The sequence below is a fragment of the Piliocolobus tephrosceles genome, chromosome 19 (assembly GCF_002776525.5).
Source record: "Piliocolobus tephrosceles isolate RC106 chromosome 19, ASM277652v3, whole genome shotgun sequence".
In the NCBI taxonomy this organism is placed as follows: domain Eukaryota; kingdom Metazoa; phylum Chordata; class Mammalia; order Primates; family Cercopithecidae; genus Piliocolobus; species Piliocolobus tephrosceles.
In genome coordinates this window covers 14185257-14212781 of record NC_045452.1, presented here as the reverse complement: position 1 = coordinate 14212781, position 27525 = coordinate 14185257, and the positions used below count along the sequence as shown (strand labels likewise).

Here is a 27525-nt window from a genome sequence, read left to right as displayed (position 1 = left end):
AAAGCTGCATCATTATCTTTTTTTTTTTTTTTTTTTTTGAGACAGAGTATCACTTGCTCTCTCACTCAGACTGGAGTGCAGTGGCACGATCTCGGCTCATTGCAACCTCCACCTCCTGGGTTCAAGCAATTCTTCTGCCTCAGCCTACCAAGTAGCTGGGACTACAAACGCATGCCGCCACGCCCGGCTAATTTTTTGTATTTTAGTAGAGATGGGGTTTCACCGTGTTGCCCAGGCTGGTCGCTAACTCCTGAGCTCAGGCAATCTGCCTGCCTCAGCCTCCCAAAGTGCTGGGATTACAACAGTGAGCCACCGTGCCTGGCCCAGAATTTTTTAAAGTAACAAAATTTAATGGAATGGACACTACCAAAGCTCTACCCTCCCTCCCTCCCTTCTACTACCTCTCCTCCTTAGAGATAGCCACTCTTGATTCTGGTATGATTGTTCTCCTATATTCTTTTTTCTTGTAAAAATATGTGCACATATCCTTAAAGAATAAATGCATGGTGCACTCCTGTAGTCCTGTCTACTCGGGAGGCTGTGGCAGGACGATCACTTCAGGTCAAGTGTTTGAGGCTAGCCTGGGCAATATAATGAGACCCTATCACTTTAAAAGAGGTGGGAGAGGCCAGGACTTTGGGAGGCCAAAATAAGAGGATCACTTGAGTTTAGGAGTTCAAGACCAGACTAGGCAACATAATGAGACCCCATCTCTACAAAAAAAAAAAAAAAATTAGCTAGACATGGTGGTGCATGCCTGTTGTCCCAGCTACTTTGGGAGGCTTAGGTTGGAGGATCACTTGAACCTGGGAGGTCAAGGCTGTGGTGAGCCATTGATCATGCCACTGCACTCCAGCCTGGACAATAGAGCAAGACCCTGTCTCAAAAATAAGTAAGTAAATGGTATGGCTTTGTGTAGTTGGGACATTTATGAATGGTGTCATACTGTACTTTGCAACTTTTTTTTTAGTGTAACGGTATATTTTTGAGGTTTAGCCATGTGATTTCTTTCTTCTTTTTTAAAAATAGAGACAGGGTCTTTCTCTGTTGCCCAGGCTGTTCTTGAACTCGCAGCCTCAAGCAATTCTCATACCTTGGCTTCTTAAAGTGCTGGGATTACAGGCCTGAGCCACCCTGGGACTTGGCCCTATCGATGTGGATAGACAGAGATTTATTAACTGTGTATATTATGCCATTGTATAAAGGCACAGTTTATCTGCTTACTGATGGACTGTTGACTACCTCTGCTTTTTATAATTATGAACAATACTACCAAGAGCATCCTTTTTTTTTTTGAGACTCCATGCGATGGTGCAATCTCAGCTCACTGCGACTACCTCTGCTTTTTATAATTATGAACAATACTACCTAGAGCATCTTTTTTTTTTTTTTTTTGAGACTCCATGCGATGGTGCAATCTCAGCTCACTGCAACCTCCGCCTCCCAGGTTCAGGCGATTCTCCTGCCTTAGCCTCCCAAGTAGCTGGGACTACAGGTGTGCGCCACCACATCCGGCTAATTTTTGTATTTTTAGTAGAGATGGGGTTTCACCATGTTGACCAGGCTGGTCTTGAACTCCTGATCCACCTGTCTTTGTCTCCCAGAGTGCTGGGATTACAGGCATGAGCCACCATGCCTGGCGCCCAGTTTCTTTTAATTATTCACAGATCTGTTTTTCGGCTCTCTTCCATTCATGTATTTGTCTATCCATACCATACAAATACCATACTCTTTTAGTTATGATTTGATGAAGCAGGTAAGCAAGAGTGTAGGTTCTTACGACTGTCCAGTGGAATTCTGCCTCTATCACCTATTAGCTTTGTGCCTTTGAATGAATTATTTCACCTTGTTTGTACCTCAGAATTCTTATCTGTAAGTAGATCATAATAGTACCTACCTCATGAGATTGTTGAGGCTTTAGTAGGATGATCCAGTTCTTAATAATATACTCAGACCAATGCTTGGAATATGGAAATGCTTGATAAATGCTAGCTGTTTATTACTATTCCTACTTGACATGTAGCTCTTAAGGCTCTATATTTGAGAGAGAATCCCCTTTATTCTTGTTTTGTTTTTAAACTTGTCTTAATTGTTCTTCTGTACTCTTTGTTATTAATTTTAGGATCAACTTGTCAAGTTCTATAACAAAGCCTATTAGGATTTTTTTTTCCTTTTTTTTTGGGACAGAGTCTTGCTCTGTCACCTACCCATTGGAGTGCAGTGGTGTGATCTTGGCTCGCTGCAAGCTCTGCCTCCCAGGTTCACACCATTCTCCTGCCTCAGCCTCCCAAGTAGATGGGACTACAGGTGCCCGCCATCTCACCCGGCTAATTTTTTCTATTTTTAGTAGAGATGGGGTTTCACCATGTTAGTCAGGAGGGTCTTTATCTCCTGACCTCGTGATCTGCCTGCCTTGGCCTCCCAAAGTGCTGGAATTAACAGTCGTGAGCTACCGCACCTGGCTAAGCCTGTTAGAATTTGTATTGCAATATACTGACAGCTTATTAGGTTAGAAAAATTGTCATATTGAGTCATTTCATCTATGAATTTGATATATCTCATATTGCTGAGCTTGAGAAGGAGAGTAGGAAGGATGAGCTCATGAGGTAACAACCAGAACGTAGGGCCTTGCAGGCAGCACCTGAGAAAAAAGGCTTTGACTTTTATTCCTGGGAAGGTGAAGAGCTGCTGGCTCTGAGCAGAGGAGTAACATGATTGTACCTACCTCTTAACAGGATTCTCTGATTCATATTGTACTGCTTTTGGGGTAAGAAAGGGAAGGATATATATAAATGTGTGTCTGTGTGTTTGTGGTGTGTGTGTGTGTGTCTGTGTTTGCTTATATTTTCAAGAAGGAATAATGGAAAAATAAATGAAAAACTTACCAAAAAATGGTTACCTATAGGAGGAGGGAGGGAAGAGTATAGGAAGAGAGTACTTCTGTGAATTTACTTTGTTACATAGTTTTAACTTCAGAACTATGCAAATATTTTATATAATTACAAAGCAAGAGTAAATAAAAAAGCAATTGATATATTTTCAAAACATACTGAAATATCAAGTTTGTGGCAATGACTACACAGAAAATAATTACTTCAAGTAACTTTAAAATACAATATTTTGACTGTTCACCCTGGTGGAATGTGTTTTTTTTTTTTTTTTTTTTTTTTTTGAGACGGAGTCTTGCTCTGTCACCCGAGCTGGAGTGCAGTGGCCGGATCTCAGCTCACTGCAAGCTCCGCCTCCCGGGTTTACGCCATTCTCCTGCCTCAGCCTCCGGAGTAGCTGGGACTACAGGCGCCCGCCACCTCGCCCGGCTAGTTTTTTTTTGTATTTTTAGTAGAGACGGGGTTTCACCGTGTTAGCCAGGATGGTCTTGATCTCCTGACCTCGTGATCCGCCCGTCTCGGCCTCCCAAAGTGCTGGGATTACAGGCTTGAGCCACCGCGCCCGGCCGGTGGAATGTGTTAAAAGGACATAATGAACTGCTAAGAAATCTAAAACCACATTCTTATTAAACAAGTGTTATTGTTACTAGGAGGTTTGAAATTGTTGTATTGAAAGTATTATAGTTACATTGTAAGATAAAGCAAATAATTATGGCAGTGTTGTTAGGAATAAAGATCTTCAATAGAAAAGATTACAAGTATAAAAATTAAATTAAATCTGCAGCTGGAACTGTAAATATCAATATGGAATCAATTATATATGTATGTGTATATATATGTGTATGTGTGTGTATATGTGTATGTGTATATATATGCATGTGTGTGTGTATATATATGTGTATATATAACCATAAATACATTTCTGGCCTGGCACGGTGGCTCCCAGCACTTTGGGAGGCAGAGGGAGGTGGATCGCCCGAGGTCAGGAGTCCGATAACAGCCTGGCCAACATGGTGATACCCCATCTCTACTAAACATATAAAAAAATTAGCCGGGAGTGGTGGTGGTGGGCACCTGTAATCCCAGCTACTTGGGAGGCTGAGGCACAAGAATCACTCAAATCCAGGAGGCAGAGGTTGCAGTGAGCCGAGATTGTGCCAACTGCACTCCAGCCTGGGTGAGAGTGAGACCCTGTCTCAAAAAAAAAAAAAAAAAAAGCATTTCTAACTATTTACTGAAAAGACTTAGAAGCAGTGACCAGTAGTATAGCATTTAGTATCCCCAGTGCCCAAGTTGTGGTCTTAACTATTTCCCACTAATAAGAAGCAGGGCTTTTTAGAGAAATAGCTGATTATAGGTCTGGGGCAGGAAATAGACAAGATACACCTAGGACATAGTGTGCTGAAGACTGAGGAACTTAACAAAAGCTAATGGAATTGTGTCAGAAGGACTCAGGGACCAATTTGGAAGTGTTCCCGGGGCTTAAGATAGAAAAGGTTGAGCATCAAAAAACAATAAGCTAGGCATGGTGGTGCCTGTAGTCCCAGCTACTCAGGAAGCTGAGGCAGGAGGATCATTTGAGCCCAGTAGATTGAAAACATCAAGTACATAAAATTCATGCATTTGAAATAACTTTAAAAGAAAGTGGAACTTGTCGGTCATGATTTTGGTTTGTTAGGGGAGTAACTCAATTCTTTAAAAATTAATGAAGGCAAAAAATGAAGCATTTATCCCACCTTTCCTGTATAAACTGTCAACTCCAAGAAACCAGAGGGTTAACGAGAGAGAAGGCTTCTTTATAGAATTCCAGTTGATAAATGCAGAAGGAATACTAGAATAGAAAATTGCTGTTTTGCCACCTCTAATGAGGACACAGATCTAGGCAGCCATCACTAGGTGAGAGGATGGTGGGAAAATACGGGAGAAATCTGGCTACCTGCCATCTGAATCCACCAAACAATCTTGGCTTTGCTACAACTATGGCAGCCAGACATGATGCGCCTCATGATATTATGTAAGTGGAAGTACCCAGCCACATTCATGAACTGTTCTTGCCTAAAAAATTGAACATGACTCCAAGCCTAATGCGAATCTCTCAGATTATAGGAAATACAGGGGTCAGAGGAACAAGTTAAAGACACCTCGAGATTACAGTCAGCCACATCCAAAATGTAAGACATTTTATAGGATAGGTGACTTGATTTCTCTAGTAGATTGATGGCATGAAAGAGAAAAAAAAAGCAGGAAGGGAAATTGTCATATAAAACAGAGAGATTTAAGTGACCTAACAATTAAAGCAAACCGAAAAGGACCACTCTGGCTGTTGTGTTAGGAATACATCAGAGCCAGGCATGGTGGCAGATGTCTGTAATCCCAGCACTTTGGGAAGCCGAGGCGGGTGGACAGCTTGAGCCCCAGCATTTGAGTCCAGCCTGGACAACAAGGTAAAACCCTGTCTCTACAAAAAATACAAAAAATGTTCCTGGTATGGTGGCATGTGTCTGTAGTCCCAGCTACTCAGGAGACTAAGTGGGAGGATCACCTGAGTCCGGGAAGTTGAGGCTGTAGTGAGCTATGATTGCTCCACTGCCCTCTAGCCTGGGCAATGGAACAAGACCCTGTCTCAAAAAAAAAAAAAAAATTAGCTGGGCATGGTGGTGCATTCCTGTGGTCCCAGCTGCTCAGGAGGCTGAGGCAGGAAGATTGCTTAAGCCCAGGAGGTTGAGGCTGCAGTGAGCAGTATTCTTGCCCCTGCACTTCAGTCTGGCAGTCTGGGTGACAGAGTGAGACCTTGTCTCTAAATAAATAAATAAATAAATAACCAGAGATGATCAAGGATATAAACAGGGAGAACAGGTAAGAAGCTATTACGAAATTCCAGGTGAGATTTTGCACAAAGATGATAAGAAGACGGTAGTTGGATTCTGGATATCTTTTAAAGATGTAACCGACATCTTTAAAAGATGTATGGATGAGATACGAAGTTTTAGAGTCCAAGATGACTTCCAAGTTTTGGCCTAGGGAATTGTAACAATGGAGTGCCATTTACTGAAATAGGAAAGACTGCAGGAGAAGCAGGTTGATGGGAAGAGATTAGGAGGAGCCCAATTCTGGCCTCTGTATCTTCAGCCTATAGGCCTTTTGAATATCCACAAGAAGATATGTTAAGGAAGCAGTGGGATATTGGGATATATGTGTGGAATATTGAGGCTGGGGCCAGGATAGGAGGTACGTTTGGGAAATTCAGGAGTTCTCAGTAGGCAGATGGTATGTAAAGTTACTAGAGTGGGCGGAGTGCGGTGGCTCATGCCTGTAAATCCCAGCACTTTGGGAGGCTGAGGCGGGAGGATTGCTTGAATCCAGGAGTTCAAAGACCAGCGTGGACAACATAGACCCCATCTCTTTTTTAAAAAAAACCTACTAGGGTGTGTGAAAAAATAAAGGGAGTGAGTGTAGCTAGAGGAGAGGTTCTAGGGCTGAGCCTGCGAGGTGCACAGAGGTGGGAGTCAGCAACAGAAACAAAGCAGGGACCCGGACACATCCCAGAAGCCAGGTGAAGGAAGGAGGAGGCTTTGTCAGACACTTCTGGCAGATCAAGGGAGGTGAGGACTGAAATCTGACCTTTGGATTGAGCAACGTGGAGATTGCTGATGCACTTGATAAGAGCAGTTTCATTCAGTAAGCCGTGGGAGTGGGCTCAAGAAGGCCTGCCTGGTAGACAGAGAGATTAGAAAATAGCTCTTTTGAGGAGGTTGAAACAGAAAGAACCAAAGTGTTAGCTGGGTGGCACAGTGTGGTCTAGTCTAGAGAGGGGTGTTGCTTTCTTTGAGAATCACTGGTTTATTCCTTTCAGAAAGTATTTTTGTGATGGCAATCTCCCCCCCACAACTTTTTATTTTTGACAAACACCAAATCATAGAAAAGGTGGATACTGTATGTGTTTCACCCAGTTTAACCCATTGTGGTTTTTTGGTTTGGTTTGGTTTGATTTTTTTGAGATGGGGTCTCACTCTGTTGCGCAGACTAGAGTGCAGTGGTGTGATCACTGCTCACTGCAGCCTCAACCTGCTCTAAAATTATAGACACAAAGTTTATCTTAAAGCTTGTATCTCCTATAAAGGGCAGTCTCCCACATAACCATAATATCATTATTGTATTCCAAGAAATTTAATATTGATATGATAATATGTAACATGCAGTTCATATTAAAACTGTTTATTATTGCTATTTTCATTTCCATAGTCTAATCAAAGGTCACCCATTGCTTTTAGTTGTTACATCCTGAAGAAATTTTTTTAGGATGGGGAAAATAATAACACATCGATATGCTGATTTCAAAAATCTATAGAGAGTGAAAACTGGTGATTTATAAGAGGGCAACTGCCAAGGCGGTAAACTTAGGAAGATGCGATGTAGCCAGAGCGGGACAGGGTTGGGAGGGGACTGAGTTTGGTGGGAGGATGGACGGTTTATCCAGAGTAGCAGAGTAGCAGGAGAGAGAGAAGACAGAGCCCGTGGGCAGGTGGGTGGTTAAACATGGTGGACCTTGAGGAAATTTTCTTCTGATTGCTTTTATTTCTTAGTGAAATGGGAACGATGGTATTCAGTTGTGAGGAGGGAGAGGAGAGGTATGACAGGTTGAAGAAAAGATATGAAATCTTTGTCTAAGTCATCTTCAGATTAGGACATGCATTATCACTGATTTAAGGGTGTGCATTTATAGACCCTTGTAGACCCTTAGCTTCTATAGATAGGCATCCCTGGAACTATTCTGCCTGAAAAAGGACCACTTTACAGTAAGCGTCCTCTGACTTTGGAAGAAAAGGCAGACCCTCCCCTATCCCAAATCTGAATGAATTATGTCACCCCTCGGATTGTTTCTGCTCCTTGTCTGCTTGTTTTTGTTTTTGTTTTGAGTTGGTCACTCCTGTCGCCCAGGCCGGAGTGCAGTGGTGTGATCTCAGCTCCCTGCAACCTCCGCCTCCTGTGTTCAAGCAGTTCTCCTGCCTCAACCTCCTGAGTAGCTGGGATTACAGGCACCCACCATTACGCCTAGCTAAGTTTTTGTATTTTTAGTAGAGATGGGGTTTCGCCATGTTGGGCAGGCTGGTCTCAAACTCCTGACCTCAGGTGATCTGACTGCCTCAGCCTCCCAAAATGCTGGGATTACAGGCGTGAGCCACTGTGCCTGGCATCTGCTTGCTGATTTTCTTCTGCTGCTTCTTTTTTTTTTAATCCAGAAAAAAATTACTTTTGAAAGCAGAATGTCCCTCTTAAAGACCCTTTTACCCCACAATCCCATAGCTTATGATCGCGCTAGGGGATTGCCACTTCCTTGTTTCTAATTTCAGCCTTTCCAGTGTGTGTGTCTTTCTCTTTTCCCTTTCCACCTGTTCTTCACCCTGTTTTCCTACCTCTCCTTTGACTATTGCCTCTTCTCTGGTTTTCAGGCTTGGTCACAGTGGCGGAAACAGCTCCTGTATGTCCAGAAGGAGAAACAGAAGGTTGTCTCCGCGGTGAAACACCATCGGCACTGGCAAAAACAGAGATTTCTGAAGGCCTGGCTTGAATACCTGCAAGTTCGCAGAGTGAAGAGACAGCAGAATAGTGAGTAGGAAGCTCCAGGCTCTCGAGACAGAGGATCTGGTCACAATTTCCACTCTCCTGCTGCCGTTGCTACTGTACTAAGTAGTAATATAATGATGTTACTCCAGAAATGTTGGTAAAAGGAGATTAAGGAGGAAAATACATCATCCTTGAGTCACATTTATTTCCCTTTGGCCTTTTCTTTCATTTGTATATCTTTATCTATCTATCTATAGATAGAGACAGAGTTTTGCTCTTGTTGCTCAGGCTGGAGTGCAGTGGCGCAATCTCAGCTCACTGCAACCTCCGCCTCCTGGGTTCAAGTGATTTTCTGCCTCAGCCTCCCGAGTAGTTGGGATCACAGATGCCACCACTTCGCCCAGCTAAGTTTTGTATTTTTAGTAAAGATGGGGTTTCACCACGTTGGCCAGGCTGGTTTTGAACTCCTGACCTCAGGTGATCCCCCTGCCTTGGCCTCCCAAAGTGCTGGGATTACAGGCGTGAGCCACTGTACCCAGCCTCTTCTGTATATTTTTTATCTAAATAGGGTTTTCATTATGCTGTAAGTATTGTAATTATTTTGATTAATATGTTGATAACCTATGGCTTTGTATCTTGCTTTTTTCCACACAGTTAATCAACATTTTCCTACATCTTAATTATTTATCATAAATTTTTTTTTTTTTTTTTTTGAGATGGAGGCTTGCTCTGTCACCCAGGCTAGAGTGCAGTGGCGTGATCGCCACTCACTGCAAGCTCTGCCTCCCAGGTTCATGCCATTCTCCTGCCTCAGCCTCCTGAGAAGATGGGACTACAGGCACCCGTCATGGTGCCCTGCTGATTTTTTTATTTTTAATAGAGACGGGGTTTCACCATGCTATCCAGGAGAATCTTGATCTCCTGATCTTGTGATCCACCTGCCTCGGCCTCCCAAAGTGCTGAGATTACAGGCATGAGCCACTGCGCCCAGCTATGAATGTTATTATTTTTTTTAACAACTATTCATATTTTATAGGATGGCTTATCTTAATATACTTAGCCATTCTTCTATTAATAGATATTTGGAGAGTTTCTGTTTGTCTCCAATTATACAAATGCATGTGATTTTGATATCAAGTTTTTTGGATATTGTTTATATGGTTTTGTTTCCCAGTTAGATTCAGAAGTAATAATACGCAGAAATGTGAACATTGGTACACTTTTTAAGTTCAGTTTATTGAGTTTATACCCAAGTGAGTCAAGCACTGTGCTAGACACTGGGTTAGGGGTCTCTGGCATTCAGCCAAACCTCGCTGCAGAAATCTCTTAGGCTGCCAACACTGTCTCTTGGGAGAGTTCGAATGTGTTCTTTGGAGGATAGTGACCCCAGACCAGCAGTCCAGTTGCCCAGTCCTGGAATGTGAAGGCATTAAGCTGTTTAGCATGACAAGCTATAGACTAACGCCTGCCTCCAGTTACAGCATTCAAATTCCAGGACTGATTCCCATCCCCTTCCCTGGCCCTAGCTCATCAGACCAGTATCTGACTAGCATTAAAAGGAGATGAAGCTGGCAGCCAGGATCAGGTTGGCTGAAAGCTCAAAAAAGCCTATGCCAGCATGGCAGCTGAATTTTATGTCATTAACTCAATCTCTAAGTCCTATCCAGGAGTCATTTGTTTAGAAGCAAAAGTAAAACAGTCCTTTTGAAAGCAACAGTTATCATTCCTGTTTATCAGTATCTAACCAGCAGCCTCAGCCCTTTGATGTAACTGATTTTATAGCACCCTCCTCCCTAAAATCAGGCCTTTTCTCTTTCCTTGGAGAGAGGAGCTATAACTCAGGGATTTCTAATGACCTTTCAAGGTTTAAAAAACCTTGTATTTTGGCCGGGCGTGGTGGCTCACGTCTGGAATCCCAGCACTGTGGGAGGCTGAGGCGGGCAGATCACCTGAGGTCAGGAGTTCGAGACCAGCCCGGCCAACATGGTGAAACTCCCGTCTCCACTAAAAATACAGAAAAATCAGCGAGGGGTGGTGGCGCATGCCTGCAATTCCAGCAACTCGGGAGTCAGGCAGGAGAATCGCTTGAACCCAGGAGGCACAGGTTGCAGTGAGCTGAGATTGCGCTGCTACACTCCAGCCTGGGCGACAGAGCGACACTCCAACTCAAAAAAAAAAAAAACAAAAAAACTTTTAGCATTGTGTGTGTGTGTGTGTGTGTGTGTAGCCCTTGAACCCCTGCTCTCGCCAGTAGTGGGGTTCAGCTTGTCTTAAAGATGTTTCCAGCTCATCTTCTAACCTTGAGGGAGCAGCAGTTAAGTTATTTCTCTGTTGCAGAGATGGCTGAGCGATTCCATCATGTCACCGTGCTCCAGATACACTTCTGTGACTGGCAGCAGGCCTGGGAGCAGAGGCAGAGCTTGTATGCCTACCATGCCCAGGTGGAGAAACTGGCCAGGAAGATGGCCCTGCGGCGCACCTTTACTCACTGGAAACACTGTATCCTTTCAGATACCCAGGCTGTCCATTGCCTCAGCCAGGACAGCAGGAGCTCAGCAGCACGTGAAACGAAAGTCATGAGAAACATGGGAAACAGTTGCCAAATGATTTAAAACAGCCTTTTCTCTGTTGGCAGTCTTAAAATTTTTTGTTTAATTGGGATTGTGTATAAAAAGAGTACTTATATATTTATAGTTTAAAAATAATAAAATGAACAACTATGTATCTTATTATCCAACTTTCAAAATAGAACCTTGCTAGCACACCTATCTGCTTCTCCCTGATTGCATTCTTTTTCTTTTCCCTCAGAGGTAATCCCACTTTCCTGATGAACATTTTTTGGTATTATAATATCAGTGCTTTTCTCTACCCACTAGGTGGTGGAAATAGCCACCACTGGCTTTTTCTTGGTGATACCGTCACCGTGACCATAAGCTTCCATTTATTGCGCTTTTACTATGTAGCAGACACTATGCTTCATCCTCATAGCAGTGCTGTGGAGTAGGTGCCACTATTGTCATTCTACAGACAAGGAAACAGATTCAGAGGATTTGAGTGTATTTTAAAGTCACAAGTCATTGGCAGATTCAGGATTTTCAAAACCTGGGCCTTTAACTCCTGTGTACATATTCTTTTTTTTTGAGATGGAGTCTTGCTCTGTCACCCAGGCTGGGGTACAGTGGCACAGTCTCGGCTCACTGCAATCTCTGCCTCCCAAGTTCAAGCGATTCTCCTGCCTTAGCCTCCCGAGTAGCTGAGATTACAGGCATGTGCCACCATGCCTGGCTAATTTTTGCATTTTTAGTAGAGATGGGGTTTCGCCATGTTGGCCAGGCTGGTCTTGAACTCCTGACCTCAGGTGATCCACCTGCCTCAGCCTCCCAAAGTGCTGGGATTACAGGCATGCAGGCATGAGCCACCACACCCAGCCTCTTTTTTTTTTTTGAGACAGAGTCTCGCTCTGTCACCCAGGCTGAATTGCAGTGGTGCCATCTCAGCTCACTGCAACCTCCATCTATCGGGTTCAAGCGATTCTCCTGTCTCAGCCTCCTGAGTAGCTGGGATTACAGACGCCCACCACCACGCCCAGCTAATTTTTGTGCTTTTAGTAGACATGGGGTTTCTCCATGTTGGCCAGGCTGGTCTCAAACTCCTGACCCAAAGTGATCCACTTGCCTCAGTCAGCCTCTTAAAGTAGTAGGATCACAGGCATGAGCCACCGTGTCCAGCCCTGTGTACATATGCTTTTTTTTTTCTTCTTTTTTTCTTTAAGATGGAGTTTCACTTTTGCTGCCCAGGCTGGAGTGCAATGGCCCAATCTTGGCTCACCACAACCTCCGCCTCCCGGGTTCAAGTAGTTCTCCTGCCTCAGCCCCATAAGTAGCTGGGATTACAGGCATGCACCACCATGCCTGGCTAATTTTTTTTTTTTTTGTATTTTTAGTAGAGACGGGGTTTGTAGATGTTGGCCAGGCTGGTCTCAAACTCCTGATGACCTCAGGTGATCCACCCGCCTCGGCCTCCCAAAGTGCTGAGATTACAGACGTGAGCCACCGTGCCTGGCCACCCAGCCATATTCTTAATCACTACCCTTACCATACTGTGTGCCCAAGTATAAGAATTTGGACTGCCTAGGATGTTCATCCACACATTTTCTTTGTTCATCAAAGTCTTGCTTTGCGTAAACTCCTGCTTAAATTGTTGGATACGAGGAAGCTCAGATTAATGATAGTTCATTGTCTAGTGGGGAAAATAAACATGAAAATGGGTCTTTAAATATGGCATGATAACTGCTATCATAAAGGTTTGTATCAAGTCCTGTGAGAGCGACTGTGGAGATTCAGCCAAGGAGGTAATGTTTGTGCAGAATTTAAGTCATAGGAGATGAGAAGTTGGGAAGGTTGATGTCTTAGGGGAAGACTGCAGAAGGTTGGAAAAGGCAAAAATGAATGACATTTATGCAGGTTTAGAGGTGAGGAAAAGCATTCAAGAATCTAGTGAGCTGTAGAGGTATAGATGGTGGGAAGGTAGATGCAGGAACCTCTGGAGGTTTTTTAACTTTTTAAAATTTAGAGACAGGGTCACATGTTGCCCAGGCTGGAGTGCAGTGGCTTTCACAGGCACAATGGTAGCTTACTACAGTCTTGAACTCCTGGACTTAAGCAATCCTCCCTCCTCAGCCTCCCAAGTAGGTGGAACTACAGGCACACACCATCACACCTGGCATCAGAGGTTTTTAAGAAGAGAAGAGGCTGGGGGCAGTGGCTCACACCTGTAATCCGAGTGCTTTAGGGGGATCGCTTGAACCCAGGATTTTGAGGCTACAGTGAACTATGATGGCACCCTTGCCCTCCAGACTGGGTGACAGAGTGAGGCCCAGTCTCTTAAAAAAAAAAAAAAGAAAGAAAAGAAAAGAAATGCAGTCAGATTTGTGCGTTGGAAAGGATAATTCTGGATTAGCGGAGAGAGGCTAGCACCGGTGGGAGACCAGTTATGGGAGGAGGCTCACTTACCAGTCTACGTAAGGGATGAGTCGGATGAACTGCAGGGTGTTGGGGGTGGGGACAGAAGAGCAGGAGGGGATGGAGAGAGCCAAGAGATTTAGGAAGAGAGCAGATGGACTTGGAGACCGATTAGATGAGAGTGGGAGGAGAAAAGGTTTGAAAATAACTCCAAGGTTTTGAGCTCAAACATCTGACTGGATTGTGATGCCAAAACAGTGATTACAGAAACAGGAGCAGATTCTGCTTTAGATATGGTGATTTCTAAATGTTTACTGAAATTGGTAGCAGTTTATCTCAGGTATTTTTTGCCTCTCATCTCATGAGCATTCAAGGGGAGGAGTGCAAGACCAGATGTTTGATCAGTAACTGACGGGGTTTCCCTTTGCCCACTGCTTCCTTGGGTCATCAGGAGTAGACAGAAGTGGACCTCAGCCCACCTGGCATGTGTGTTATCCCTGATAGCCACGGCCCTTCAGGTGGCTTGCTGAGAATGCACTGTTTAGGGGCCAGAACCTTGTTGAGACTGGAGGCCTTCACTTCCTGGCAGACATGCTGCTGTGTGCAGAAGAAGCTGCCCAGTGTGAGATGGCAGAAGAGCACCACAGGCACAGCCAGCTGGTAAGAGCCCTGCATCCTGGCATGGCTCCACTCAGCAGCCTTGCTTGGGTATCCACTCTTGGGGTACCCTGACCCCTATCACCTTCATTAAACACAGTCAGCTGTGGGTCAGTTTTAGTCATGAAACCCTCCTTTCATTGTAGGTGTCCCTGTTTTCATTTTGAATTACAGGTGCTAATGGTGTAGGGTCAGAGGGGTTTGGAGCTATAAAGGAACCTCAGAGATTTAGTCCTGAGCTTTCTTTTTACATGGGAAAAACCCCTTTTGAGTGGCGGAAGCCCCATCTATGAAATAGGTCAGAGTGACCATGCTGTGGTTGAACCATGTCAGGGAGTCAGTCCCTGTTCTACCTGCTACCGTTCCCTTCCCTTGCTATACGAGGTGGTCTTCGAATGTTTTCAGGAGCCTGTGGGGCTCCACAAAGCACAGTACGAAAACCCCTAATCCAGTCTGATATCTTCACTTCTGTCTCAGAAAATTGAAGCCTAAGGCTTGGGGAAATATGGGCAAATCAGCTTTGCTTAGCCAATTTGTGAGGCATTATTATTTTTTAGGGATGGAATCTCACTATGTTGTCCAGGCTAGATTCAAACTTCTGGGCTCAAGCAATCCTCCCACCTCAGCCTCCTAAGTAGCTGGGACTATAGGCCTGTGCCACCATGCCCAGTGTTGAGGCGTTATTATTATTATTAGAGATAGGGTCTCCTCTGTCACCCAGGCTGAAGTACCATGTTACAATCGTTGCTTGCTGCAGCCTTGAACTCCTGGACTCAAGTGATCCTTCCACCTCAGCCTCCCAAGTAGCTGGGACCACAGGCACATGCTACCATGCCTAACTAATTTTTTAGATTTTTTTTTTTTGAGACAGAGTCTTGCTCTGTCTCCCAGGCTGGAGTACAGTGGCGTGATCTCGGCTCACTGCAAGCTCTGCCTCCGGGGTTCACACCATTCTCCTGGGTTCACGCCATTCTCCTGCGTCAGCATCCCGAGTTGCTGGGACTATAGGTGCCCGCCACTGTGCCCAGCTAGTTTTTTGTTTTGTTTTTTTTTTTTTGAGACAGAGTCTCGCTCTGTCACCTGGGCTGCATTGCAGTGGCCGGATCTCAGCTCACTGCAAGCTCCGCCTCCCAGGTTCACGCCATTCTCCTGCCTCAGCCTCCCGAGTAGCTGGGACTACAGGCGCCCGCCACCTCGCCTGGCTAGTTTTTTGTATTTTTTTAGTAGAGACGGGGTTTCACCGTGTTAGCCAGGATGGTCTCGATCTCCTGACCTCGTGATCCGCCCGTCTCAGCCTCCCAAAGTGCTGGGATTACAGGCTTGAGCCAGTTTTTTGTATTTTTAGTAGAGACAGGGTTTCACCGTGTTAGCCAAGATGGTCTCGATCTCCTGGCCTCGTGATCCACCCACCTCAGCCTCCCAAAGTGCTGGGATTACAGGTGCCAGGCCTAATTTTTTAGTTTTTTGTACAGAGTCTCCCTCTGTTGGCCAGGCTGGTCTTGAACTCCTGTGCTCAAGCAGTCCTCCTGCCTCAGCATCCTAAAGTGTTGGGATTACAGGTGTGAGCCACTGCACCTGGCCTTTTAGGCTTTATTGATGGAGCTGGATCCAGGTCCATCCTGGCCCAACCCCAGCCCTTCCTTTCACTAAAGATTCCTTCTTCCATTTTAGCAGCACTGCATTTATAATCATATAAACGTACGCACTGAGCCCATATGGGAAAAAAACAAAAACACAAAACCACCACGGACAAAACGTCTGTCTTTTTCTGACAGGCAACAGTTGATGTTTACCTTGGTCTGTAGAATTGTCATGTGGATCATGGGGTTCTCTCCTGGTGTGGGTGTGTTTGTTCTTGTGTAGTATAGATAGACAGCAGGGAGGGTTCAGCAAATATTTATTAAGTGCCTGCTGTGCAGGCTGGCTTGTGTTAGACTCCCAGGTGAATCTCAAAGTAGAGAAACACACTCAGGGAAATAACAGCTATGAGAAGCTGTGACCACGCTTCTCTCCCCTCATTTGAGGCGCGGTCTGCCTTCACCTGCTCTTGGTTTACAGACTCTACTGATTCCAGTCCTTGTAATCAATTGTGTCCTTTCTTTGCACAGTATTTTTGCTTTAGAGCCCTAAAAGACAATGTGACCCACGCCCATCTCCAGCAAATAAGAAGGAATCTCGCTCACCGGCAGCATGGTGTCACGGTGAGGGTTGTTGTCTGTGTCAAGGGACCTCTCCTGATGGCCATTCTTTCTTGCTCTTTTTTCAGTCTTGCCAAATTAAGCAGAACTCCCTTTTTTTTTTTTTTTTGAGACGGAGTCTCGCTCTGTTGCCCAGGCTGGAGTGCAGTGGCCGGATCTCAGCTCACTGCAAGCTCCGCCTCCCGGGTTCACGCCATTCTCCTGCCTCAGCATCCCGAGTAGCTGGGACTACAGGCTCCCGCCACCTCGCCCGGCTAGTTTTTTGTATTTTTTTAGTAGAGACGGGGTTTCACCATGTTAGCCAGGATGGTCTCGATCTCCTGACCTCGTGATCTGCCCATCTCGGCCTCCCAAAGTGCTGGGATTACAGTCTTGAGCCACCGCACCCGGCGAGCAGAACTCTTTTTAAAAAGACTTTTGTGCTTCAAGATTTGTCCAGACTATCAACTCGAAAACCTTAGTTTGCATTTTCTTTCTCTCTCTCTTTTTTTTTTTTTTTTTTTTACAGAGTCTTTCTCTGTTTCCCAGGCTGGAGTGCAGTGGCACGGTCTAAGCTCACTGCAGCCTCCGCCTCTGAGGTTCAAGCGATTCTCCTGCCTCAGCCTCCCGAGTAGCTGGAATTACAGGCGTGCACCACCACACCTGGCTAATTTTTGTATTTGTAGTAGAGATGAGGTTTCACCATGTTGGCCAGGCTGGTCTCGAACTCCTGACTTCAGATGATCCGCCTGCCTCAGCCTCCCAAAGTGCTGGGATTACAGGCATGAGCCACTGTGCTCGGCCTCTTTAGTGTGCATTTTCCTTGGTAATCCCTACCTACTGATAGAAAAACTCTTGTTTTTGCCTTGTTTGATCCCATTTTTTTTTTATCCGTTTGCTAAGAAAATGGGTAGTTGACTCAAAGTTCAGAGACTGTGGATTTTAACCTTGACCTAGGGGATGTAGTGATATAAACACACTTTCTTTCTCTGCTTATTTAGAGGCAGGGTGTTGTTCTGTTACCCAGGCTGTAGTGCAGTGGCTAACTGCAGCCTCAGCCTCCCAGGCTCAGGTGATCCTCCTGCCTCAGCCTCCCAAGTAGTTGGGACTAGAGCTGTAAGCCACCACACCCAGCTAATTTTTGTATTTTTTGTAGAAACGGGGTCCCACTGTGTTGCCTAGGCTGGTCTCAAACTCCTGGGCTCAAGTGATCTGCCCACCTTAGCCTCTCAAAGTGCTGGGATTACAGGTGTGAGCCACTGTACCCAACCCAAATACACTTTATTTATTTATTTATTTATTTTGAGACAGGGTCTTGCTCTGTCGCCCGGGCAGCTGCAGTGGTGTGATCTCGACTCACTGCAACCTCTGCCTCCCAAGTTCAAGCAGTTCTCATGTCTCAGCCTCCCAAGTAGCTGGGATCACAGGATCAGTTAAACTTTATCATCTTAACCATTTTTAAGTGTACAGTTCAGTGGCATGCACATCCTCATTGTGCAATCATCATCACTATTCATCTCTAGAACTTTTTCATCTTGCAAAACTGAAACTCTGTACCCATTTCCTCTTTCCTCAGCCCCTGGAAACCACCATTCCACTTTCTGTCTCTATAAACTTGATTATTCTAGAGACCTCATAGGTGTAATCATACAGTATTTGTCCTTTTGCAACTGGCTTATTTCACTTAGCATAATGTATACTTTTTTAAATGATTGCCTTTTTTAAAAAAAAGGACAGGCCGGTTATTTTGTATATACAATTTATTTTTTATTATAATAATTCTTTTTAGAGACAGGGTCTCGCTCTGTCATCCAGGCTAGAGTGCAGTGGTGCGATCATAGGTCATTGTAGCCTCATCGTCCTGGGCTCAAGAGAATATCCTGCCTCAGCCTCCTGAGGAGCTAGGACTACAGGTGCACACCACCATGCCTAGCCTTGTAGAATGTTATTGTGGGGTTTTTGTTTGTTTTTGTTTGTGTTTTTTTCTTTTTTTTCTTTTTTCTTTTTGGTTGTTTTGAGATGGAGTTTCACTCTTGTTGCCCAGGCTGGAGTGCAATCGTGCGATCTCGGCTTACTGCAACCTCCACCTCCTGGGTTTAAGCGATTCTCCTGCCTCAGCCTCCCAAGTAGCTGGGATTACAGGCATGTGCCACCACGCCCGGCTAATTTTGTATTTTTAGTAGAGACAGGGTTTCTCCATGTTGGTCAGGCTGGTCTTAAACTCCTGAGAACTCAGTTCCGCCCACCTCGGCCTCCCAAAGTGCTGAGATTACAGGTGTGAGCCACCACACCCGGCACAATGTTTTATGTTCTTGATTTGTCTGATTGTTTCCTTTTGATATCATTTAATTTTCCTTTAGTCTACATGGTTCCTATAATCATTACATCTAAGGACTTGTTTAGATTGAAATTAAACATTTATGCAAGACTACTTCATAGGTAGGAATATGCAATAAAATCAGTTTTAATTTCCAAAATGACTTTCCAAAATGTCCTTGTCTTCTGTGAGATTAGGAATAGCTTCATCTAGATTTCCATAGACTGGAAGAACCATCTTTTTGCCTTTTATGTTGGCCCAGAATAGCTCTATAGTTCAGCCATCATTGATTTGTATGCCCAATGTATGTTGGCTGCTCCTAACTGAGGTAATTCCTGCTTTGGGGGAGCTCACAGTCTGTTGGAGTAAGGATTCACTGTTTTACCTTTCATCTCAGTAAATTTCCATTTTCTTCCTACTATGCTTTAGCTGCTGCACAGGTTCTGGAACCTCTGGCAGTCTCAGATTGAGGAGAAAAAGGAAAGAGAGCAGCTCCCCTTACTGCGTGCTGCCTGGGACCACTACAGGTAGGGACTCTGGCTTCATCGCTGGCTCTCAGGGACTTTGTGCCTCTGACTTACTGTTTTCCAGGAGTAATCGCTTGCCCTTCTATGAGTTAGTGTGGCAGATTCAGAAAGGCCTGCTGGGGTGGAGGTCCTGCTGTAAACCGTTTGTTCCTGAATTTGGGATTTTGGCTGATCAGATGGGAGATAGAATAAGCATATGTGCATCAGTTCTTGGCCACCATAGTCGGAAGTATGTGCCTGGTCGCTCACTGCCTTGGTCCTACCAGCATCAATATGTTCACAAGTTAGAATTCATGCATTACTAGTGTTAAAGAGAAGGGTCAGGGACATTTGTGACTCGGTCTTAAAGTGTGCAGGGAATGTTGTCAATATTTTAGCGCTAGTCATTCAGTTAAAATAAATAAAACACTACATTTCTGTGAGGAAAACTCAGAATGTATAGGGTGGAAAGTATAAAGGGAAAAATAAAAGTTGCCTGGTCCCCTCCCTACAAGTAGGAGTAAGATCTTACTCTGCAGAGCAAGGAAGTATGAACTTTCTTGCTGCCAGAAATGTTTCACATGTCCTCCCTTTCTTTGCTCTCCCCTTTCCCTCCCTGCACAGTATAATCAACTTAATTTGCATAGTTTAGGTCCAATTTTGAAGCATTTTTTAATGAGTTAGAATTCCAATAATTAACTGACTCATTGAGAGTTATCAAGACATGTTATTCCAAACCCTGGTTCACAAACCCTAGTGTGAGAGGCAACATGTCATGGACCCCCAGACTTTGGCCATGAAACCAGAAAGTTCAGGATGTCCGGGGGGCTTCATACATACTCCCTAAACTCCAGAGCGACTGTGCTTTTGGTGGCCTAATTAGGTTTCACAAGAAAGTTGTCAACATTGTAGGCAATCCACAGTCCAGAATCAGAGGTTGACAGATGTTACATTAGATACCAGGTTCTTATTGCCCTCTCTCCTAGAATGAAACTAAGAAGCCCATGGGGTGCCTTTAACTCACAGGAAGTAACTGTACCCCGATTTACCTGCCTTAAAATAAAGTTTTAAAAACGTGATGTTCTTCCTTTTGTTTCAGGATAGTACTGATGTGTAAGTGTATCAAATTGTGGCTACAGTATACTCAGAAGAGGCAGTACAAGCAGGTATGGAGTACTTTTTAGCAGATGCTCTCCTGGCTTACATTCTTGGACCCATTTGCTTTGGAAAGATTCTTGGAAAAGACCTATGCCAAGAAGTCTTGTCATTCTTCTTTGGAAGATAGGGTGTTGAAAAAGCTCAAAGGCATTTCTTCCAGTTTCCACCTCTGATATCAGAAAGTCTGCGTAATTCCCATTTCTTATCTGCTATGAAAATACAAGTTCTCTCTGAAAGTACTGAGCTCTTATCAGCCATTCACATCATTATTCAAATTCATTTAGTCTCTGAGTTAGCCAGCCCATCACCCAGTGGGACCTGCAAGAGATACACAGAGAGGTGCAGAGCGTAAGTGCTGCATCCCAGTACTAAACAGTGTGAGACACGTGTCCCCGGAGGTGGAGGATGTGAGGTCAGGACCACAAATAAGTAAAGGCAGATTGAGAAAGATAGATTCATTCAATTTAAGAAATACTTACCGAGCAACTGCTGTGCCTCAGACACTGCACTAAGCACTGAGGATACAACCGTGATATAAAGTCAACAAAATTCCTGCTCTCCCAGGGCTCATGCGTTAGCACCAGGGTGACAAATAAGTGTGACCTTACAAGCCCATTCTGCCAGTTGAGAGTACCTTCTGGAATGTTGAACTGAGAAGGATTTCAAGGCCATGTTGACACTCACTGGGAAAGGGTTCAATTGATGGTGTCTGCCATTGTGAGAAGTGCCCCCTTTTTGGTCATCTCTGGAGTGTAACAGAGGAAGACACAAACCAAACTCCTCCCAGTTATTTTCATGCTGCCCACCCTACCCATACCTCCATCTTCTGCTGGAGTCTAAGAGGCGAATCTTTGAATTCACCTGTTAGCTAGTTCCCTATAGTTTGGGGATAGAATCCAAATTTTTAGCAAGGCCTACAAACTCCTTTGGGAGCTGGTTCCTGTCTGTTTCTCTCCCCTTTCCTGTTGCCACTCTGTTCCTTCACAACTGCACCCTGACGGGTTAAGCTGCCAGTGCTTCCTTAAAGGTCCTCTGTGTTCTCCTGCTTCTCTCTTCTGCTTCTCTTTGTACCTCCAGTTCTCAATTTCACACTCCTTTCCAGCTCAGATGTCACCTCCTCCTCCAGGCCAGTCCACCTCCACCCCTACCCCTGAGGCATGGCTTTATCAGAATATTCATCTCGTGGTTGTTCACTGGCTTCTCTTTCCTCACAGGCTGTGAAGTCCTTTAGAGTACAGCCTGTCCCTTTTTCCTCCTTAGTCCGACACAGTGCTTGGCATGGGGTATGTGCTAATATTTGGATGAATGAATGCACAGACCAACAAATGAACTGCCGTTGATTTCTTCAGAGCTTTTTTCCAAGGATGATATCAATTGGTAGAGCTTGGATGCTGTAGGGCATGGCCTCTTTTTGCGTCACTCTTGCCTCCCACACTTAGGAAATGCTAGAGTCACTGCATTCTTTGACATGCCTTTGGATTATGTTACTGGCTTTAAAAAGACATTGCCACTTATTATCTTAAGTTCAAGTAATGCAAGTTCACCAGAATGTAGGAAAGCCTTTCAGAAAAAGACTGAGTGTCAGAGTTGAAAGGTTGTATTTATTCAAAGTGGAAAGCTGAGGGTCTCTTTTATTTCCTTCCTGGAAAACGAGCACTCCCCTTGACACAGGGGCCCAACACTGGCAGACAGTCTGGGGTCAGCATTTTCATCTCTCACGCTGATCTAGCATGGCCTGCTTTCAAAGGTGTAGCAGGTCTGAAAAATAAGAAGAGCACTGCTTAGTCATTCCTAAACCTTTAGCTAACAATCTGAATATCACCTCTTGGTATAGGTATCCCAGGAGCATGTCAGTTCTTTCTATTCTTAGACAAGATAAAAATATTATTTTTTGTGGGTTTCTTCCTTTTGAAAAAGTAACATACAGTCAGCCCTCTGTATCTGTGGGTTCCACATCCATGGATTCAACCAACCATGGATAAAAAATATTCAGGGAAAAAAAGAATGGTTGTGTCTGTACTGAACATATACAGACCTTTTTTTCTTGTCCGTAGTCCCTAAACAATATATAAACAATATAGTATAACAACTATTTACATAGCATTTACATCGTGTTAGGTATTATGAATAATCTAGAGATGTATACAGGAGGATCACCTAGGTTATATGCAGATGCCACATCAATTTTTTGTTGTTGTTGTTAGTTTTTTGTTTTATTTTGTTTTTGAGACAGGTCTCACTTTGTCACCGAGGCTGGAGTACAGTGGCATGATCTTGGCTCACTGCAGCTTCACTCTCCCCAGGTTCAAGCGATTCTCCTGTCTCAGCCTCCCAAGTAGCTGGGACTACAGGTGCAAGCTACCATGCCCAGCTAATTTTTGTAATTTTTTTGTAGAGGTGGGGTGTCGCCATGTTACCCAGGCTGGTCTCAAACTCCTGAGCTCTGCCTGCCTTGGTCTCCCAAAGTGCTGGGAGTACAGGCGTGAGCCACTGCACCTGGCCTGCTATACCATTTTATATAAGAGACTTGAGTATCCATGGATTTTGGTATCTGAGAGGGACCCTGGAACCAGTCCCCCACGAATACCAAAGGATGGTGCTCTGCAGAATGGCGAATTGTTTGCTAACTGTTGAAGCTGGGTGGTAGGGTCATAGGTATTCATTATACTGTCAGCTTCTACTTTTGCTTACATTTGAAAATGCCCATTAAGAAAAAAAAAAAGAAAGAAAAGCAATGTGTAGATATTATAGATAATTTAGGAAGTATAAAAAGACATAAAGAAGAAAAAATGAAACCATTCATGACATTTAATGGGTAAAGCTGGTATCTCTCTTCCTCTGTGGGGGTAGGAGTGTATGTACCCGTCTTTTCACATACACATACATACGCATACTGATCCAGTTATCTATTGCTGTGTAAAAAATCACCCCAAATTCAGTGGTATAAGACAACAACCATTCTATTATGCTTTATGGATTCTCAAAGATTGAGACAGAACATTATGGGAATGGTTGGTTTCTGCTCCAAAATCAGTCTCAGCTGAAAAGATTCTAATGGCAAGGGGTGAGAATCATCTAGAAGTTTCTTCATACGTCTCTAGATCCTGGACTAGAATGACTCAAAGACTGGGCTTAACTGGGAATGTTAGCCAGAGAAACTGTATACGACCTCTTTGTGAGGCTTGGGCTTCCTTGCAGCATGGTGGCCTTGGGGTAGTCAGCCATCAGGGCTTCAAAATGAGTGTTCCAGAACAAGTCAGAAGCTCTGTGGCTCTTTATATAGCCTCAGAACTCACATAGTGTCACTTTTACCATGCCCTATTGGTCGGAGCAGTCACTATCCCAGCCAGATGCAAGGGGAGGGAACATAGATCACTTCTCCGTGAAGGAAGATCAAAGAATTTGTAGCCATGTTTTTAAAACCTTTACACATGTTGGCCGGGTATGGTGGCTCACACCTGTAATCCCAGCACTTTGGGAGGCCAAGGCAGGCGGATCGTGAGGTCAGGGTATCAGGACCATTCTGGTCAACGTGTTGAAACCCCGTCTCTACTAAAAAGTACAAAAAGTAGCTGGGTGTGGTGGCACGTGCCTTGTAGTCCCAGGTACTTGGGAGGCTGAGGCAGGAGAATCGCTTGAACCCAGGAGGCGGAGGTTGCAGTGAGCTGAGATTGTGCCACTGCACTCCAGCCTGGCAACAGAGTGAGACTGTCTTAAAAAAAAAAAATCCTCTACACATGCATATATGCTTTTTCCCCCCAAGTTTTGGATCATGGAGGCATATACAGTGTATTCTTACGTCCATTGTCTGTCTTACCTACTGATGTATCAGTAAAATAGTAGACACTTATAATTACATAAATGTGTATGACAAACACTATAAACAAAATCAAAAGATAAGTATTATGGAGTGGGGAAATATTTAGATTTATAACACGTGACAAAGGACTAATAAATTGTTTAGGTTTGAAAACCCCATACATATCAGTGAGTCGAATGCTAACAGACAGTGAAACAGGCAATGGGTATGAACACCGAAGCCATGGGGAAGAGAGAGAGAGAGAGAGTGTGTGTATGTATTTGTAGGAATGTTTAACCACTGTTTAAGTGAAAATTTTTTCACCTCTTTCATTTTTCTTCTAGCATATTGGCAAAGATAATAATTTTCATCTTGTTCTCATTTTTATTATATAGGAAGCAATCCTCCCACAAGAGTGTAACCCTGAAAGGTGATATTTAAAAAAAAAAAAAAGTTAAGTGCAATGGTCATTCTTTGTTTTACTTCAGCTGCTACAGGCCAGAGCGGATGGTCATTTCCAGCAGAGAACCCTGCCTGCTGCCTTCCACACGTGGAAGAGACTCTGGCGATGGCGCCAGCAGGACAGTGTCCTCAATGCAAGAGCAACACGTTTCCACAGGTATGCTGCTCAGCTCCTGTCTGCACTGGGGCAGGTGTCTCAAATCTAACTCTGCCAATCACGCAGCCCATTTGCTGTGCTTTTCTGCTTCCCAGACCCCAGGCCCTAGTACTTCCTGGATTTTCAATAATGTAGGCTCATTGATTTCATTTAGCAGGAAAAGACAAGATAGTATTTCCCCTGGGAAATCTTTTGTCCATCTTTATTGCAAGGGCTTTCAAAACAGCCTGTTTCATCATTAGCCACTGAGAGCTCCATTAAAGCAGCCCATTAGCTTTCCGGATCAGAGCATGGTAGGACCTTGCATCACCTTGGCAGACATTCTTGACTGTCATTTCCCTGAAACACTTCATTCCTATTCTGCTAAACCTGGCTTTTTGAAGTCTTGAAATTACAGTCATCAACAAAACTACAAAGGTCAGGCCGGGCGCGGTGGCTCACGCCTGTAATCCCAGCACTTCAGAAGGCCAGGGCAGGCCAATCACAAGGTCAGGAATTCAAGACCAGCCTGGCCAACATGGTGAAACCCCATCTCTACTAAAGATACAAAAATTAGCCTGCAGTGGTGGCATATGCCTGTAATCTCAGCTACTTAGGAGGATGAGGCAGTAGAATTGCTTGAACCCAGGAGGCAGAGGTTGCAGTGAGTCAAGATTGTGCCATTGCATTCTAGCCTGGGTAACAAGGCAAGACTCTGTCTCAAAAAAAAAAAAATTAGAAAGCTCAAGGAGCAGAGCTACATCTTTTTAGTTCCCACAAGGGGCAAACTTGCCCACAGCAAGTTCTTAGTATGTGGTGGGACATAAGGAAGAAATTATTATTTATTTATTCATTTTTGAGATGGAGTCTCGTCCAGGCTGGTGTGCAATGGCATGATCTCAACTCACGGCAAATTTCACATCCTGGGTTCAAGCAGTTCTCCTGCCTCAGCCTCCCAAGTAGCTGTGATTACAGGTGTGCGCCACATGCCCAGCTAATTTTTTGTATCTTTAGTAGAAACAGGGCTTCACCATGTTGGCCAGGCTGGTCTCGAACTCCTGACCTTGTGATCCGCCCACCTTGGCCTCCCAAAGTGCTGGGATTACTGGCATGAGCCACCACGCCCGGTCTGTAATGAAGAAATTATAATCACTAACTGTATGTCTGCCATTGTGTGATGGAAGACAGAAAACAAACTCATTCTGCCCATGGCATCATTATCTTCATTAATAATTTCCTTTTCACAGCCATCCTGAGAGATCATGTTCAAAATGATAAGTGGTAACACAGCTAGTAAGTGGCACAGCCAGGGTTTAAATTCAAATCTCCAGTTCCAAAGTCCAGGTGCTTTCTTCTTGATCAAGAGGAAGAGCTTTTTGATGACTTTGTAGGAGGGTGAAATTTTTGTGAGGAGATAAGATTGACATGCAAGAAACAACTGAGAACTAACTCAAGAGAATAGATCCATGGTCCCCAGTCATGTCAGCCACAAGTTCTTCCAGCGCTCAGAGCTAGTGTCGAGGGAGGTTGAGCATGGAAGTATCTGGGAGAGGCTTCCTGTGAGTGAGAGGGTGAGGATGGTGGCTGGAGTGGGCAAGATGGGGAGGCCCAGACTGAAGGGATTGGGCTGACCCTATAGATAGATATTCAACAGATATTTGAGCAGGTGCATGGAACTAGTAAAGTGACAGTTTTGGAAATTACCTTAAGTTCAGTGTACTTTATCTTAGTACAGAGGGGTGAGATGGAGGGGCATGCATTGGGAGAAGTTGCAGTCATCTTAAATCTGGAGAATTTCAGGCCATGTGCGGTGGCTTATGCCTGTAATCGCAGCACTCTGGGAGGCCGAGGTGGGTGGATCATTTGAGGTCAGGAGTTTCAGACCAGCCTGGCCAACATGGTGAAACCCTGTCTCTACTAAAAATACAAAAATTAGCAGGGTGTGGTGGCGCATGCTTGTAATCCGAGCTACTCTGGAGGCTAAGGCACAAGAATCGCTTTAACCCAGGAGGCAGAGGTTACAGTGAGTTGAGATGGCGCCACTGCACTCCAGCCTTGGACAACAGAGTGAGACTCCATCTCGAAATAAATAAATAAATAAATACATAAATAAGTTAATTAATTAATTTATTGTCCATCTATCCATCTGGAGGGTTTTGAATGCTAGTTTGAGATTAGCCAAAACTCTGGGTTCCTTAGCATGAAGTCCAGGGAGATGGTTTTAGGTGGTGGCCATGGGGAATAGAGGCTGACGAAAGGACAACTCTTGTCTCTTCCAGCTTCTGCAGACAGAGCAGCTTTGCCTTTACCTAGGTCCTATATTGTGGGCTGGTATAAGATTCCTTCAAAAAATAGCTGGCTTCAGGCTGGATGTGGTGGCTCACACCTGTAATCCCAGTACTTTGGGAAGCTGAGGCAGGCAGATCACCTGAGGTCAGAAGTTCGAGACCAGTCTGACCAACATGGCAAAACCCCATCTCTACTAAAAATACAAAAATTGGCCAGGTGTGGTGGCACACATCCCAGCTACTCGGGAGGCTGAGGCAGGAGAATCACTTGAACCTAGGAGATGGAGGTTGCAGTGAGCCAAGATCGCACCACTGCACTCCAACCTGGGCAACAGAGCAAGATTCCATCTCAAAAAAAAAAAAAAAATGGCTTCAGTACTTAAAACACACACACACAGTACCCCTTTCTTTTTTTACTAACAAGTAGCCATGCTTGGTTCTATTCTTTTTTTGTATTTTGTATGCTGTGAGAACCAAAAATTAAAAGTACCTTCAAAATAGCCAAGAGGAGCCTTTAAGGGACTTTTTGCTAGGGAGCAGTTTTGGGTGGTTTTAGCGCTATCGCTCTGGAGAAAAAGGGCGGAGGGTGACTTGGAGACAGGGTATAGCCA

The 27525-nt window shown here is 44.5% G+C and overlaps 1 protein-coding gene across 3 annotated transcripts in view; it reads left to right on the top strand.

Moving 5' to 3' along the window:
- LOC116418537 (protein SFI1 homolog) overlaps window positions 1-24701 on the top strand; it is a 64896-nt gene extending 40195 nt beyond the window's left edge. For all 3 annotated transcript variants that reach the window (XM_031934636.1, XM_031934637.1, XM_031934638.1), the window contains 7 exons: window positions 8339-8495; window positions 10791-10952; window positions 14004-14074; window positions 16180-16272; window positions 18995-19092; window positions 20171-20237; window positions 24517-24701. In XM_031934636.1, the coding sequence (XP_031790496.1) occupies window positions 8339-8495; window positions 10791-10952; window positions 14004-14074; window positions 16180-16272; window positions 18995-19092; window positions 20171-20237; window positions 24517-24696 (828 nt within the window). In that variant the 3' untranslated portion in view covers window positions 24697-24701. The remainder of the gene's footprint in view (window positions 1-8338; window positions 8496-10790; window positions 10953-14003; window positions 14075-16179; window positions 16273-18994; window positions 19093-20170; window positions 20238-24516) is intronic.
- The last annotated feature ends 2824 nt before the right edge of the window (window positions 24702-27525 follow it).